General features: G+C 41.7%; 1 protein-coding gene across 1 annotated transcript in view; it reads left to right on the top strand.

Annotated features, from left to right (window-relative positions):
• The window catches only part of EML6 (EMAP like 6), a 325,099-nt gene that overhangs the window by 265,855 nt on the left and 40,923 nt on the right, over positions 1-18,321 (top strand). The window contains exons 26-27 of the mRNA XM_007465682.1: positions 4,269-4,470; positions 4,569-4,695. Coding sequence (XP_007465744.1) covers positions 4,269-4,470; positions 4,569-4,695 — 329 coding nt within the window. The remainder of the gene's footprint in view (positions 1-4,268; positions 4,471-4,568; positions 4,696-18,321) is intronic.

The following is an 18,321-nucleotide window of genomic DNA, read 5'->3' as shown; positions in this document are numbered from 1 at the left end:
TCTTTCCCTCCCAAATTCATGGACCCAGGCTGATGAACATTACTAGCTGTACAGTCACTCCTCCAATGCTCTGTGTGTGTTGGCCACACTTCACCCTCTGTTATGGACTGAATGTTTGCATCCCTGCCAAAGTTCATATGTTGAAGCCCTAACATCCAATGTGACTGGATATGTAGAGAGGGCATTTACAGAAATAATTAAGGTAAAATGGGGTCATAAGTGTGGGGACCTGATCCAATAGGATTAGTGTCCTTATAAGAAGAGACACCAATGAGCTCACTCCCTCTCCCCATGCACACTCACACTGAGGAAAGGCTAGATAGGAACTTTCTATGTGCCCAATATAAGGGGTCCACAAGCCAGCAGGAGAGCCCACACCAGAAGCCAATTGGCTGGCACCTTGATCTTAAACTTCCCAGCCTGGGGAACCATAAGAAATAAATAGCTGTTGTTTAAGCCACCCAACATGTGGATTTTTTTTATGGCAGCCCTAGCAGACTAAGACAGCATCCCATTGCAGTGTTCTAACACTGAATACCACGTCATCAAGTCTTGGTGATGCCTATGAGACTGTATTATCATCATGTAGATCTTTGTCCAAAATTCAAGTTCCATTCGTTAGAGTCTAATGTCATGTCTTCTTCTTAACCCTTTTCATTGTTCTCCTTTCCTATGAGTTACTAGATCTCTCTTCCAGGCATTTTTCAATCCATGATAAACGTAAGTCCTTATATATGCAGTTTTACAGTTTAAAATCTCAATGTGGGTATTAGTCCCCTGATAATCACATTGTTTCCAGCCTCCATAAGATAGACTCTCCTTTGGGCTTCCCTGGTGGCACAGTGGTTGAGAGTCCGCCTGCCGATGCAGGGGGCACGGGTTTGTGCCCCAGTCCGGAAAGATCCCACATGCCACAGAGCGGCTGGGCCCGTGAGCCATGGCTGCTGAGCCTGTGCGTCTGGAGCCTGTCCTCCGCAACGGGAGAGGCCACAACAATGAGAGGCCCACGTACAGCAAAAAATTTAAAAAGTAAAGACTGTAAAAAAAAAAAAAAAAAAAAAAGGATAGACTCTCCTTTGTCAGAGCCCACCCATTTGTCCAGTACCTTCAGCCACATCCCAGAAAACCTGATGCTGTCCTTTAACTCCATCCATATAGCTAGCCGATTGCTTTCCATAGCCTCCCTTCCTTTCTAATGCTGTTCCCCTTCACTCTTATCAGAGAGGTTAAGATACCACCATGTTATTTACATTTTTTATTTTATTTATTTTTTAATCTTTATTGGAGTATAATTACTTTACAATGGTGTGTTAGTCTCTGCTTTATAACAAAGCGAATCAGCTATACTATACATATATCCCCATATCTCCTCCCTCTTGCATCTCCCACCCTCCCTAGGTGGTCACAAAGCACCGAGCTGATCTCCCTGTGCTCTGCGGCTGCTTCCCACCAGCTATTTATTTTACATTTGGTAGTGTATATATGTCCATGCCACTCTCTCACTTCGTCCTAGCCCACCCTTCCCACTCCCCATGTCCTTAAGTCCATTCTCTACATTTGTGTCTTTATTCCTATCCTACCCCTAGGTTCTTCAGCACCATTTTTTCTTTTTCTTTTTGGATTCCATATATATGTGTTAGCATACGGTATTTGTTTCTCTCTTTCTGACTTACTTCACTCTGTATGACAGACTCTAGGTCCATCCACCTCACTACATATAACTCAGTTTCGTTTCTTTTTATGGCTGAGTAATATTCCATTCTGTATATGGGCCACATCTTCTTTATCCATTCATCTGTTGATGGACACTTAGGTTGCTTCCAGGTCCTGGCTATTGTAAATAGAGCTGCAGTGAACATTGTGGTACATGACTTTTTGAATTATGGTTTTCTCAGGGTATATGCCCAGTAGTGGGATTGCTGGGTCGTATGATAGTTCTATTTTTAGTTTTCTCAGGAACCTCCATACTGTTCTCCATAGTGGCTGTATCAATTTACATTCCCATACATTTTCAAAATCCACCCTCAAGTTGTTAAGTTTCCTTCTCAGAATGTCAAAGTCTCTAGAGAGTGGTTCTTCAAAGAAGAACCTTGTACGTAAAATTTTACAGACAGAGAAACTATATGTAAAATGTTGTGAATGTGGGGAAAGGGTACATAGCTTTCATCAGATTCTCAGGAATTTCTCACCTAAAAGCAGTTAACAACCAGCACTCTGGAGACATATTCTAGATTCTCTATTCTTTCATGACCCAGTGGAACAGGAAGGTTGTTGTAGTGAGTCCTGATGGGTGTTACAAAAATGCATAGTTTGGCATGATGACCCAGAAAGACAGCTCATCTGACCTGCTCTGCCAGGTCTCCAGGAGACTCTGTCCATAGGCCCTCAGGGAACCACAAACATCCTGCTCCTGGGGGAGCAGCTAGCTTCCTGGAACCTTCTAGTAACTGTGAATTCCCATTATTGTTCTGTGGAGCAGTGATCTTGTTTCCTATTCTGAGAATCTTGAATCATCTCTGCTAAAAGAACCTCAGCTTTGTTAAACAGCTTCAGTGACTTAGAACTTTTTCCTCTTTCTCTTTCTCCTGTGTGGCACTTTCTTTTGCCCTGCTACCTAACTCTGATCACTTTAGAATATTTTTTCCTTCGTATTTTTCTTTTTGGTTTCTTCTATCCTGTCTGGAGGTAGGAGTATAGAGAGGCATTTCTCAAGCTCTTTCACGTTCTCCTCTTCTCAAGAGACCAGCTTACATTTATAGTTGATAAAATGGGTCAGTTCCCGCTTCCAGGAGGAAGACCAGCAGGACACATGGCTGTAGCCACTCTGACCATCCTCTCTGTTTCCATGCCTTCTGGATCTCACGTGGTCACACAGTTGTTTCCCTTGGAAATCCTTACTTTGCTCTGCCTATTCTCTAGCAAATAGTGGCTCTGGAGGGCTTCCTAGAAATGCTGCCTGCCTGCTTGCTTCCCTAATCTTTCTAGACTTAGTACCCTGCTGAGAGGTGGGCACTTCCACTCTGCTGTCAGCTAGGGGTCAGCCAAATACACAGAGATCTTGACCAAGAGTATTTCAAAGTCACGCACTGTCCTGCCTCTGTCTCCTGCCACGCCTCTGGGCTGGCTTCAGGTTTCCCAGCATGCCCATCCAAAACCGTCTGGAAGCGTCTTGTCAATGATTGAGTAAAGTTTTCATCTGAGACACCAGTGGCCCTCGCATGACCTCAGAAAGTGCATGCAGCTTCCCACGTTGCATAAGGTATTCCCTGGGAGTCACTGAGAGGATAGAAAAACTCTGCCTCTCTCAGTGGCTCCTGCTGGAGCTGTTTTTGCCAGGCTGTGGCTCGTGTGTCAAGAATGGAAGCTGGTCTCTGGTGCCAGCATGGGCTTCTCACCACTTGTCAGGACTGCACCGGGGTGAGGAGCTGAAGGATGAGCTACCCTCATCCTTCCCCACTGGGGTGGTGTGACCTGGGTGCCACTCTGAAGAGCTTTCAGTAGTGACTGACAAACTGGGTTCCGTTTATTTGGTTACGTTTGTTTAAAAAGGAGCTTACTTTGTTTTTTTGTGTTTTTTGTTTTTTAAGGTGCCATGTCAACTCGTTTATTAATTGGATTTTTCAGTTCATGTCTTTATTTTGAGGGGGGTTGATGTTGTTTGTTTTTTCCTTTTTCTTTGAGCTTACTTTGTTTTAACATCAATTACTTGAGTGTTTCTGGTGTTAGGAATTGTTTCCAGTGTCTGTGGCAGAAACTGTTGAGTTCGTTTTAAACCTTAACTTGCTGCCCCAGGATCATAAGAAGGCCCTTGCTCTTCTGTCACAGCCTGGGCTGTGGTACAAAACCCATTGTGGGGGATGACTAGAGAGACACTTCTGATCTCTAATTTCAACCAGACTCGCCATCAGGAGTTTGCACTAGAGACCTATGGAGAATGCACATTTGATACTTGAGAGGAGCAGAAACAAGCTTTTTATACTTTCTTAGGCTCCTTCCAGAAATAGGTTCTGTAGCTTACATTTTTTCATTCCCTCACAGACTATCTGTTGAGGACCTACGAGGCAGGAAATGCTTTAGGGAAGAAAGAGAGCTAATCCCTGCCCTCGTGGAGCTTACACTCTAGAAAAATATAGGGAAATTACTACTTACATGAATCGTTTCCTTTGTATCCAGTGGAAACTACTCTAGAGAGTAACAGGGATGAAATAGTCCAGAAACAGGAATAATGAGACTCCCAGTGGGGTCATCGCCACTTTCCGGCTTTGCAGGGCCAGCACGCGAGATTCAAGAGGTATGTGGGGCACAGCGCCCACGTCACCAACGTGAGATGGCTGCACAACGACTCTGTGCTGCTCACGGTGGGCGGTGCCGACACGGCCCTGATGATCTGGACGAGGGAGTTTGTGGGGACCCAGGAGAGCAAGCTGGCGGACAGTGAGGAGTCGGACACTGACGCGGAGGAGGATGGAGGTGAGCCCAGTGCCTGGCACCGGCCACGCCTTCCTCCATACCCGCTCCCGCACCACCGCAAACCAACTCTGCTCCCTTCCCGTGTCTTTCTGTTTGAGGCTATGACAGTGACGTTGCTAGAGAAAAGGCCGTCGATTACACCACCAAGATCTGTGCTGTGAGCATCAGGGAGATGGAAGGCACCAAACCACACCAGCAGATGAAAGAAGTTTCAGTGGAAGAAAGGTACGGTGTTGCCAGGTGTGCTTGCATTTATTACACTTGACAAGAAACTCGTTGAAAGCAGAGTGCATTTTCTTTGCACTCAAAGTTGCTACTTAAGCTAGTCTTTATTTATGTATATGCACAGAGTCTTAACCTGCACACAGGCTTAAGCTGAGGGAAACTGCCCACAGCCTTTAATGTGAGGAAAGGGTGGGTTACCCTTTGCAGAGGTTGTTTATGGAAAATGACTTGATTCGACATGAGATTTGGTTAGGCCAGGCTTCCCTTTGCCTAGGGAGGATGTCAGGGCAGCAGCCCAAACCTGTCCTGAATGTGATGGCTGATGGGGGAGCATGCTGACTGGGGAGGTGGGGGGAAGGCAGGCTTCTAAGGTCTAGGAGGAATTTCTGTGGATTGTGAAAAATAATCTTCCATTCTGCCCAGAGTCTGTGCATTACACCGTATCACTTGGTGTGCCTTCTCTTACTGTGTCTTCACCTGCCTAGATGTGTTCAAGCGTGTTTGACCATTCCAGGCCTAACCAATTTGATTTTGTTGCTGTGGATCCTCTGTGTAGAAAGGGTTTCTGGTATTATTTTGGTGTGCTTTCTGATGTGCTACTGTAAGTATTGATAAAACACTTTAGCATTTCTAAAAAACAAACAAAAACTCATAGTTACTACAATTACTTGATTTACCATATTCATACTAAGGAGGATAAATATTGAATAAAAACTCTAATATCCAAAGAGAATTTCATGGATCTCAAAGATGTTTAAGAATTCTCTGTGGGCTCTTTCCACTGACATGGGTTCAGTGTTCACATGTACCCTGGTCCTATGATGTATAATTAATGCGGTTCAAGTTGTTTTCTGCATTCAGCATGGCTTTCTGCCTAATAAGTATTTACTAAATCTAATCTATCAACTTTTACTATTAGGTGGAAATTTAAATACAAAGAAATAAAATGTCATTTCTCCTCCTGCTTCAGTTTAGTGCCAGATGTTAAAATAAGCCTGATAAATGGTTGGGTGTGCTATAGGCAAGAAGATTGAATTGATGCAAAAAAAAAAAAACAAAAAAAAAAAACCCTAATTCTTCCCTAACATCTTTGTTAAATGTTACTATGAGGGTTCAGAGTTCTCTTTTAATGAAAAAAAAAAAAAAAATAGAGATTTTCCTGCAGTAGTCTGTAAGTTATAGTTTATTTTGCTTGCGACATGGTTTTTTAGTGGCCACAAAGAGGAAATACTTTTAAAGGAACTAATTCTAAGAATAAAGAGAAAATTTTTTAAAAATCATATGCACATAAGTACATGAATAAGCTTCCCACTTAAATAATCCACTCTAAAATAAACATTTGGCCTAAATTACACATTCTTTTGGAAAAAAAAAATACCCAACCTTTCCAGTTTCACATAACATTATGAAATGAGTTGACCTGGCTATTATTCCAAGGTTGTTTCTGGCTGATTGCTACAACTCAGTGATTCATCATGCTGAAATTTAGACTGGCCACTAAGATATAGAAATCTAATCACATTCCTAAATTCAAACACTACAGCTAGTTTCTAACCTAAAATCAGGTTCACCTGAACCTCTCTTGGTCTTGGTGTCTCTTTGGGCAGGTCTGTAAAAATATCATACCTGCCCAATTTAGGAAGAGGTAAGAAAGGTGAAGGTAGAGAGGACCCTAAGAATTTTCAGTCTTAAAATCCAGAATTTTGAAGCTCCCTCATTGTCTTCATCACACAAGATCGTCATAGATTAGCATACACAGGATTTACTTTTTTTAATATGAAAGAAAAAATGCTTCGTAGTGTTATGAGATACAGGGGTAGGCATTTCACCACTTTACTGGCATTTAAAAAAATAATTCACACCAGGGTGTGTGAGTAAAACATGCAGTGAAGAATACAGTTTTAAGATATAAATACAGGGTCCAAAGGAATAGTCAAGCCTTTTCTGTACATAGCAATGTCTTCGATAACTTTAAGAAGCCTTGACAGCATCAGTTCCCAGAGGGGCTGTAACCATAGAGCAGGATGCCAGCACAGCATGCTGGGAGCTAAGCAGGACCACACCAGGAATGGGCGAGGGGAGAAGGAGTAGTAAGTGGTGTCTGAGTTAGCAGCCTCCATGGTCATGAGTCAGTTCCTAATCAGAACTGAAAACAAGCAGTCTCCTCCAATCCTTGTCAGTAATTTTAGGGAAGCTTGAACCTCAGAGATAGGACTGTAGGCAGCTTCCAAGCTGCAAAAAAAAGGGGTGCCAGGCAAGGCAGGCATTCAGAGAATTTGTGAGAAAGCAGGATGAGAGAGGGAATGTGGGGCAGGACCAAGCCCTTGGGGTAGGGGGGACTCCAAACAATAAGTCAGGCAGACAGCTTACCTGAGTCCTCCACCTGGAGTGCAAAATGGGCTCCACAGGCTCCAGAATGCCAGGCGTGAGAGAGAGGCAAATGCTCAGCATCTCAGACGTCGGGTGCAGGGGGCCAGGCAACAAACACCCAAGTTCTCCCTGAGAATATTCAGGACTGTCAACCTTGACACTGCTCCCTTTGATTACTTCAAGCCCTACTGACCAGGGACTGTCCTTGACCTTCCCTTCATTGTTCCCTTCTGTGTATACCTGCAGATGCCTGGGTACCTGTTCTATGTACCTGTGCCAAGGCATGCACCAATAAGACTAACGGGAGACAAATACTTGAGGACCACGGGAGATATGAGCTTGGAACACACACTCAGTGCAGGGACTTATTTTGCCTCCTACCAATGTTTCAGGCAGTTCTACTTCTGGTTTAAATCCCTTTCCACCTTAGAACCTGTGAGATGAGTGTGGCATCTGTCATATGGAGAACAGTGCCTTGAAGGCAGCTGCACATTGTGTATCAATCAGTTTTTAAGCAACTGAATTCCTACTTCCTAAAATTTATGATAGTCATAGATTGTTTCTAATTAGACTCATTTGATTTTTAAGTAGCTGGAAGGCTTTTGATTACGCTTTTTTGTATAATTCTAACACACTGTGAGTTCTTATTCTTCAGAAGCCATACGATCTTCAGTTTCAGTCTTTTAACAGGTGGGAAAGCTGAGAGAAATGTGTAATTGCTCTCAAAAGGATACTAGGCTACACCTACCAATATGCAGTCCCTTCCAGCTGCTTACCGAGCATGCTGGTCACCCACTTCAGCTTTGCTTTAGCACGCCGGACTGTCTTGCTTCCTTGACCCGGCCACACCTGTCCACCTAGCACCTAGCCTTGCGTGAACTGTTGGGTCATCCTGGTGCTCAGCAGCCATCTGTGGCATTTATGTGGCTGAGGAAGGTCAGGAAGTCTTTTCCACCGTCAGGAATCCATGCTTCCAAAACCTCGTCTAGTGGTCAGAATGCACGCTCATCTTTGGTTTTCCTGTCCCAAGCAGGGAATCTGGTCTCTATTGAGTGCACATTAGTTTGTTCCCCATAACTACTAGAGATTGCTTAAATTATTGTAGACCTGAAATAGAAAAAAGTAGTCTCAAAAAGTCATAAGGTTATATGGATATTTTAAATGTAACTTTTTTTTTTTTTTGCTTTGTTTGAATAGGAGCTTTTTTCCTGTCTTTGCACCATGTTATATATTGTATTTCTAAAGACTACATTGGATACTCTTATCTAAAACTTCAGAAATCTTTCTTTTCTGGTTTTGATTCTCGGCTCAGGCTCCCTAGAGTTGGCTTCAAAGAATATATAAATATAAGACAACTAATATCTTGGATAGAATTTCATAAAAGTGGTAGACAGTGAAAGGAATAACCTAAGTCTTTCACACTTGGCCTAAACTCTCTGTGCCAGTTGTGACCCCAGCAAGAAGGAAAGATACTCTTAAAAGGAAGTAATTTGGGGAGAGCTTAATGAAGGGACTGTTAGCAAAGGTGTGGGCAGGACTAAAAGAAACCATAGGGGGGCTTCCCTGGTAGCGCAGTGGTTAAGAATCCGCCTGCCAATGCAGGGGACACGGGTTCAAGCCCTGGTCCGGGAAGATCCCACATGCCGCGGAGCAACTAAGCCCATGCACCACAATTACTGAGCCTGTGCTCTAGAGCCCGCGAGCCACAACCACTGAGCCCACGTGCCACAGCTCCTGAAGCCTGTGTGCCTAGAGCCCATGCTCTGCAACAAGAGAAGCCACTGCAGTGAGAAGCCCTTGCACCGCAACGAGGAGTATCCCTTGCTCACCACATCTAGAGAAAGCCCACACACAGCAACGAAGACCCAACACAGCCAAAAGATAAAATAATAAATTAAAAAAAAGAAAAGAAAAGAAACAATAGGGGTGGGGTAGCACCTTGGGGATAGTAAGTCATTACCATCCCAGGGACAGAAGGGGCAAGGGCAGGAAGCTCTTGCCAGACGTGGAGAAGGTAGCTGTGGGAGCAATCCACCTTACAGGAGGTGAGACCTGAGGGGGAGGGTTGAAGGTAACTAATGTGAGTCCCAGCAAGGAGGTACTGAAGGAATAGATGCCTCGATTGCATTCTCCTCTCACTCACTAATCTTCTACTGGTGCCTCTCCTTAGCTGAATCCAGTCAGAACCTGAAGGGCAAGACAGTCCACTGATACAGTCCACAACAGCCCCGCCATGGAGGGCACAGAACAGGAGAGAAGAGTGGAGGGTAGATTTTGGAGGGGCGCATGGAAAATATTGGCTCATTCTCCTTTAATTTTTTTCCTAATGGAAACTGGTGTTATTATCACAGAAGAGAACTTCAGGCCATTTTAATATTGAACAGTAATTACTATCCTTTATAAATGCCTTTGAATATGTATAGGTGTTTATTACCTAATATTATAACTGTATATATACAGTCAAAGATGCCAGTAAATAGAGCCAAATCAATATCAAGAATTATTAGAGACACTTAAAACTTTACCCAATTTAAGTGGGACAGTCTTGATGAGCCATAGTTTTTACACCACTGTCTAGGAGTGCCTCAAGAATCAACTCATAAAAGATGAGAATTATAAAATCAATATTTTATAGTCACATTGCATTTTTATATTCCACAGTATCTTTTTTGCATTATTTTATTTTATTTATTTTTTTTTTTAATAGATCTTTATTGGAGTGTAATTGCTTCACAATACTGTTTTAGTTTCTGTTGCACAGCAAAGCGAATCAGCCATATGCATACACATGTCCCCATATCCCCTCCCTCTTGAGCCTCCCTCCCATCCTCCCTATCCCACCCCTCTAGGTCATCGCACAGAGCACCAAGCCAATCTCCCTGCTCTATGCTGCTGCTTCCCACCAGCCAACTATTTTACACTCGGTAGTGTATATATGTCGTTGCTACTCTCACTTTGCCCCAGCTTTCCCCTCCCACCCCAAGTCCTCAAGTCCGTTCTCTATGTCTACCTCTTTATTCCTGCCCTGAAACTAGATTCATCAGTACCATTTTTTATTTTTTGGTTCCATATATATGCGTTAGCGTGCGGTATTTGTTTTTCCCTTTCTGACTTACTTCACTCTGTGTGACAGACTCTAGGTCCATCCACCTCACTACAAATAACTCAATTTCGTTTCTTTTTCTGGCTGAGTAATATTCCATTGTATATATGTGCCACATCTTCTTTATCCATTCATCTGTCAATAGACATTTAGGTTGGTTCCATGTCCTGGCTATTGCAAATAGTGCTGCAATGAACATTGTGGTACATGTCTCTTTTTGAATTATGGTTTTCTCAGAGTATATGCCCAGTAGTGGGATTGCTGGGTCATATGGTAGTTCTATTTTTAGTTTTTTAAGGAACCCACATACTGTTTTCCATAGTGGTTGTATCAATTTACATTCCCACCAGCAGTACAGAAGGGTTCTCTTTTCACCACACCCTTTCCAGCATTTATTGTTTCTAGCTTTTTTGATAATGGCCATTCTGACCGGTGTGAGGTGATACCTCATTGTAGTTTTGATTTGCATTTCTCTAATAATTAGTGATGTTGAGCATCTTTTCATGTCCCTCTTGGCCATCTGTATGTCTTCCTTGGTGAAATGTCTATTTAGGTCTTCCGCCCATTTTTTAACTGGATTTTTTGTTTTTTGATGTTGAGCTCCATGAGCTGTTTGTATATTTTGGAGATTAATCCTTTGTCTGTTGTTTCATTTGCAAATATTTTCTCCCATTCTGAGGGTTGTCTTTTCGTCTTGTTTATGGTTTCCTTTGCTGTGCAAAAGCTTTTAAGTTTAATTAAGTCCCATTTGTTTATTTTTTTTTTTTATTTCCGTTACTCTAGGAGGTTCCACAGTATCTTTAAAAATAGTGTTTAAACACCTTTGGTCCATCTCCAGAGATTTGTATTTTCACATTAAGACAAAAAAACAGAAGTTAGAAACTTAAAACTATAGAAATGTTTGGTACCAATATCCGTTTTCTTGTATGGATCAAAATACCATGCAACCCCAGTTTTGCCTCCTGTGGTAACTGGGTGATGACCACAGAAATGAATCACAAAAGCATTTTCTTAATTTCTAGATAGGATCTAATAATAACTCCAAATGTGGGATATGGTCTTTTATTAAAATCCAAATATGTGGCTCCCCTGGTGGCACAGTGGTTAGGGGACACAGGTTCAAGCCCTGGTCCGGGAAGATCCCACATGCCACAGAGCAACTAAGCCTATGTGCCACAACTACTGAGCCTGCACTCTAGAGACCGTGAGCCACAACTACTGAGCCTGTGTGTCACAACTACTGAAGCCTGTGTGCCTAGAGTCCGTGCTCCACAGCAAGAGAAGCCATTTCAATGAGAAGCCCGCACACTGCAATGAAGAGTAGCCATCACTCACCACAACTAGATAAAGCCCGTGCAGCAACGAAGACCCAACACAGGCAAAAATAAAAATTTAAAAATAATTTTAAAAAAACATTAATTAAAAAAAATCCAAACATGCTGACCAGCCATTAGTCTTCCTAGTTGTACCTGGTGGGGCCATGTTCCCACCTCCTCCTCACCTAACTGCTTAGATTAACCATCTGCATGGGGAACAGTAATAATGCAGATTTTTATTTAATATATTCAGTTGGAACCTATATTCAGACAGAACTCCAACTTTATGATAAAAGATACAAAATAAATACAAATTGAACTATTTTTATGGAAATTGGCATTAAAGTATTCACTAGTTTTTATTTTTCTAAGTGGATGTAATAGTTAGCTTAGGGATTATTTTCTCAGTGCACCTGAGTCAGCAGTCTGTAATTTTTCAGGGTCCTTTATTAACAAGTGCTGAGGCTTGCAACTTTGGGCTATCTGTCCAAGGATGAATAAAAGAATGTGGGACTTAACCCTTTCTGTTTCTACACCGTCTTTATAGCATTGTCTTGCGTGTTATAGCATTTTCCACCTTTTACAAAAAGAATGAGAGGTTCAAACCCTCCACCCCTGTTTTCTCACCTTAGAAGCTGCATAACTTAGAGTCACAAATCACAAATCAAAATACCAAGCTAGGGTTTCCCTGGTGGCGCAGTGGTTGAGAGTCCGCCTGCTGATGCAGGGGACACGGGTTCGTGCCCCAGTCCGGGAAGATCCCACACGCCGCGGAGCAGCTGGGCCCGTGAGCCATGGCCGCTGAGCCTGCGCATCTAGAGCCTGTGCTCCGCAACGGGAGAGGCCGCAACAGTGAGAGGCCTGCGTACCGCAAAAAAAAAAAAAAAAAAAAAAACCCAAGCTAAAGCATATTTATTTCTTCCTTCAGAAAGGCTTCCGGCTTCCTGCTAGCCTCTACTGTTTATCTCAGACTGGCAAGGTCATCTCTCACTTAAAAAAAAATTCTGAGTTAGAAAAGTTAGCTTTTAACACTTAAATTGTATTGTCTTAGCACCGGTTTGATGTAGTTTACTTATAAATTATGGGTAACTCTAGTAATTGTGTGTGTGTGTGTATACCACAACTTCTTTGTCCATTTCATTCATTGATGGGCACTTACGTTGTTTCCATGTCTTGGCTATTGTAAATAATGCTACTGTGCATATAGGGGTACAGATATATTTTCGAGTTAGTGTTTTTCATTTCCTTTGGATATAGTCCAGAAGTGTAATTGCTGGATCATATGGTAGTTCTATTTTTAATTTTTTGAGGCTCCTCCATACTTTTTTCCATAGTGGCTGCACCAATTTACATTCCCACCAACAGTGCACAAGGGATCCCTTTTCTTCACATCCATGCCAGCATTTGTTATCTCTTGTCTTTTTGATGATGGCCATTCTAACAGGAATGAAGTGATATCTCATTATGGTTTTAATTTGTATTTCCCTAATGACTAGTGATGTTTGAGCCTATTTTCATGCACCTGTTGGCCTTTCATGTATCTTCTTTGGAGAAATGTCTATTCAGGTCCTTTGCCCATTTTTTAATGGGGTTATTTGTTTTTTTGTTATTGAGTTGTTTTAAATATCTTTTGGATATTTACCCCTTGTCAGTATATGGTTTGCAAATATTTTTCCCATTCCATAGATTGTCTCTTCACTTTGTTGATGATTTCCTTTACTGTGCAGAAGCTTTTTAGTTTAGTGTAGTCTGCTTGTTTATTTTTTATTTTGTTTCTTGCCCTTTAGGTGTTGTATCCAAAAAATCATTACCAAGACTCATATCAAAGAGCTTTGTTCCTATGTTTTCTTCTAAGAGTTTCATGGTTTCAGGTCTTACATTTAAATGTCTTTAATCCATTTTGAGTTAATTTTTGTGAGTGGTGTAAGCTATGGGTCTGGTTTCATTCTTTTACATGTGACTATCCAATTATCCCAGAACCATTTATTGAAGACACTGTCTTTTCTCCGTTGGGTATTCTTGGCTCCCTTGTCAAATGTTAGTTTATTGTATATGCTTGCGTTTATATCTGGTCTTTTGATTCTGTTCCATTGGTCTATTTGTCTGCTTTCATATTGATACCATACTGTTTTGATGACTATAGCTTTATAGTATATCTTGAAGTCAGGAAGTGTGATGCCTCCTGTTTTGTTCTTCTTTCTCAGGATTTCTTTGACTATTCAGGGTCTTTTGTGGTTCTGGATAAATTTTAGGAGTGTTTGTTCTACTTCTGTAAAAAAATGCCATTGGAATCTTTTTTTTTATTTTTTATTTTATTTTTTTATTGTTGGCTGTGTTGGGGCTTCGTTGCTGCATGTGGGCTTTCTCTAGTTGCAGTGAGCAGGGGCTTCTCTTCATTGCGGTGCATGGACTTCTCATTGCGGTGGCTTCTCTTGTTGTGGAGCACAGGCTCTAGGCACACAGGCTTCAGTAGTTGTGGCACATGGGCTCAATAGTTGTGGCTCATGGGCTCTAGAGTGCAGGCTCAGTAGTCGTGGCATAGGGGCTTAGTTACTCTGCAGCATGTGGGATCTTCCTGGACCAGGGCTCAAACCTGTGTCCCCTGCATTCACAGGCAGATTCTTAACCACTGCGCCACAAGGGAAGTCCCACCATTGGAATCTTGATAGGGATTGCATTTAATCTATAGATGGCTTTTGTAGTATTGACAGTTTAACAATACTCTTCTAATGCATGAACATGAGATACCTTTCCATTTATTTGCCTCTTCCTCAATTTATTTTATCAATGTCTTGTAGTTTTCAGAGTAGAGATCTTTCACCTCCATAGTTAAATTTATTCCTGAGTATTTTGTTCTTGATGCTCTTGTAAATGTGGTTGATTTCTTTATTCCTTTTTCTGAAAGTTTGTTGTTAGTATATAGAAACACTACTGATTTTTCTGTGTTAATTTGTATCATGTAACTTTACTGAAATCATTGATTAGATTTAACAGGTTTATGGTTGTCTTTAGGATTTTCTGTATGTAAAATCATGTCATCTGAATATAGAGACAATTTTATTCTTCCTTTCCAATTCTGATACTTTTATTTCTTTTTCTTACCTGATTACTCTAGCTAGGACTTCCAGAACTATGTTGAATAGTGTGGCACGCTTGTCTTGTTCCTGGTATTAGAGGAAAAGCTTTTAACCTTTCACCATTAAGTATGATATTAGCTATGGGCCTGTCTTATATGGCCTTTATTTTGTTGAGATATGTTCCTTCTATTCCTAATTTGTTAATAGTTTTTATCATGAATGGATGTTGAATTTTGTAAAATGCTTTTTCCACGTCTATTGAGATTATCATATATTTCTTTTCTTTCATTCTGTTAATATGATGTATCACACTGATTGATTTGCATATGTTGAACCATCCTTATACCCCCAGGATAAATCCCACTTGATCATGGTGAATGATTCTTTTAATGTGCTGCTGAATTCGGTTTGCTAGTATGTGATTGAAAACTTTTACATCTGTATTTATCAGAGATATTGGCCTATACTTTTCTAGTAATGTCCTTTTCTGTTTTTGGTATCAGGATAATGCTGGTCTCATAAAATGAGTTTGGGAGTGTTCCCTCCTCTTCAGTTTTTTGGAAAAGTTTGAGAAGGATTGGTGTTAATTCCTCTTTAAATGTTTGGTAGAATTTACCAGCGAAGCCATCTAATTCTGGGCTTTTCTTCAGTGGGATAGTACACATATTTTAAAGTAGAAATCATCACATTTAAAATTTTTAATTTGAAATCAGTCTCCATCTTGGTCATTTTTTAAAGCAAAAGTTAGTTAATGATCATTTTATATCAACTTTATTATTACTACCATCACCTCCCCAACATTTGAAACCTTTCACATCTTTCCATTTCCCTTGTTTTTTTTGTTCTGGAATCTCTGACTTTTACAAAAAGAGTTGGCTCAGTAAGAGTCAAAGCAAAATTTAGCTGCCCTTGGTTTTTCTCTTACATCTAAAACCTCAATAGATATCCAGTGTTTACCTGGAAAGTGGCTGACTGCATTCTGGCAAGGGCTTCAGGCAATCAGATGTGGGATTGGTGGACTCCCCTGATGGTCTGGTGGTTAAGACTCTGAGCTTCCACTGCACGGGTTGCTGTTTGATCCCTAAACCAGGGATCAGGGAAGTTCTGCATGCCGTGGGTGACAGCCAAAAAAAAAAAAAAAAAAGTGGGATGTGGGATTGGTGTCAGAAGTGGGATCAATGCCACTTCTTTTTTAATCCTACTCCTGTTGGTTGGAGGTCTGAGGATTGCCTTAAGAGTTGAACAATCACAGGCCTTTGTTGTTTACCAGATTAGGAGATTCTTCTTAACCCCTCTCCTCAAACTAGGATGTCAACTCTGTGAAAGCAAAATTTCTGATATACTACTTTATCTCCAAATTTGATAACAGTGCCAGTACTCCATAAATATTTGTTGAATGAATGAATAAACTCCTAACAACAAGATTTAGGTTGATTTCCAGTTGATTTCCAACTGACACCCATGGATTAGATATCAAAGTCTAAGATCTTGTCAGCATCTTGTCTTTACATTCATAATGCAGTTTGGAAATTTGTCTCTAAGTAGTGGACACCCCTGGCCCCTTCCAGCTCTCAGGTTAAAGGATTCTGCCTTTAGGCAATTTCAAACACCAGCCTTAAGTGGAGAGACCCTTACTCCTAAGCTACATCTCTGTGGCATTGTCTCCTTTGGCAGGCAGAATATGACAGTGAGTGTTTAGGAGGGAATCTAGGGGATCAGGCAACTTCCCTGCTCAGTCATATATGCCACAAGTTTCCTTTCATGTGGTTGAATGAGCAGTGCCTCCAACAGTTCCCATGGACAGGGACTCATCCCCAGGCACCAGGGGCCCCTTGCAATATTCACCCATTTGGCTGTTAGCATCTCATTATCTTTCAGTAACCCCTACTTGTGGATTTGCAGGCAGATCAGGATCCTGAAGGGTGATCTTTCTCCTCCTCCTCCCTCTAGTGCCTCACTCTGGGGAGGGTGGTTTGAGCATCCCCAGACATGTATTGAAGGTGGGGGGGGGGGTTGTGTCCTGAGTGGAATCCTTCTCCCAATCCTCCATGGTGAGAGGATGGGAGAATGTTTTCCACTCCACAGACTGCCTTCCCCCACAAGGCACCCTCACCCTTCATCCATTTCAGCTAGCCAGTATGAGGAAACACTGAGGTGGCAGTGCCAGAACTATTCTTAGCAGGGGATTATAAAGAAGGAATCTGTGAATACTCTTACATTAATCTTTCAGTCCCTCTGGTACATATTTACTCTCCATCTAGGCCATATGTTCCTTAGGAAACCAAGAAGCTTTTACAAACAAAGATTAGAAGCAGATTCTGAGCCTTCTATAAATGGTGGCCCCCTCATCTCTGAATTGACAGGTCCTAGCACCAAATGACCTCAAAACAGAGTGGTCTAGCACTAGGGATTTCCAAACTTTTTCTTAAACCATGCTTATGGCTGAGTGGGGAAGGCTCTAAAGCTTATCTACTTTTATTATCTCATATCCTTTCCAAATCAATTTGTACAGATTTGTGAACTTAAACAAAAAGAAAATCCTATGAAGAAAACTGTACATCATGTTTAGGGGGATTGCTTTGCTTTAGATTTGTGTTTTTTGTTTCAGCCCCAAATTAATAGCTGCCTTGAATCCTTAGTTCCTTAATATATGGGTCCATGGTATCAAGCTAGTTAAAGTTACACTGAATTATAAACTTTGTCTCTGCGACTCTCAGTTTATCAAGGGTCAGTCCTGTGTCTATCATGGTCACAACCGTGTGCCTCACACAGTGCCCTGTACATAGTGAACAGATATTTCTTCAGTGAGTAGATGAATGGGCGCATTTACTTAGCCTGCTTCTCTGCATATTTAAGTAAATTCATCTGTCCTCAAAATGGCCTACAAATCTGTTTTTTGTCAGCAAACCACTTTTACCTTTGTTTTGTTAGCACCGATGGGTGGTCTTACTTTTGTGGTGAAAGGTGTGACCCATGTAGAATTGAATGATGCCCCATCTTGCCATGGAACTGCTCTTGGTTAAATGATTTTTTATCTTCATACCCTCCGTCCATTAGGAATTAAATGTTTATTTGGTTTAAATCTATTTTAATAACCCAAGGCAAAAAGAACTGAAAAGTCCTTTTTACAGACAAAGCATCTTAGTCAGCAGATTTACAATGAAACAAAGAACATGCTCCCAAGTGGCAAAGTGTAAAAATATGGGAAAGGTTTAGCTAGAGTTCCCTGAATTGAAACAAACCACCATCTATAGGTAATCCCAGTTTCTCTTTTTACCTTTCGTGCTATGTTTGAGGACAGAAGTCTGCTGAGAGAACCTGCCCCCAATTTTTGAAAAATGCCTTATTTTAATCAGTAAATCCACATTTCAAGTTTGCCTGAGGCTTGATGAGCATGATGAAGCGGGACAATGCTCCCATCCATGGTGACATCAACAAATAAACAGCCCAGCTCTCCTGGCACTTTCCTCAGCTCCCCTGGCCTGACAGAAGCCCTTTGTCATCACTGATCAGTAAATGCTTTGTGAGCGTGAGCTTGTAGTGTAAGAGTTTCTAAGAATTGACAGTCATGTTAGCAGGTGCTGCTGAATTTACCATACTGAGATCTGTTAAAACCACTCCGGGGGCTTCCCTGGTGGCGCAGTGGTTGAGAGTCCGCCTGCCGATGCAGGGGACACGGGTTCGTTACCCGGTCTGGGAAGATCCCACATGCCGCGGAGCGGCTAGACCCGTGAGCCATGGCCACTGAGCCTACGCATCC

This window comes from Lipotes vexillifer, unplaced genomic scaffold (assembly GCF_000442215.2).
Source record: "Lipotes vexillifer unplaced genomic scaffold, Lipotes_vexillifer_v1.1 scaffold77, whole genome shotgun sequence".
Lineage (NCBI taxonomy): Eukaryota > Metazoa > Chordata > Mammalia > Artiodactyla > Lipotidae > Lipotes > Lipotes vexillifer.
The sequence above is the reverse complement of the archived record's forward strand: the minus strand, read 5'-3'. Positions and strand labels throughout refer to the sequence as shown.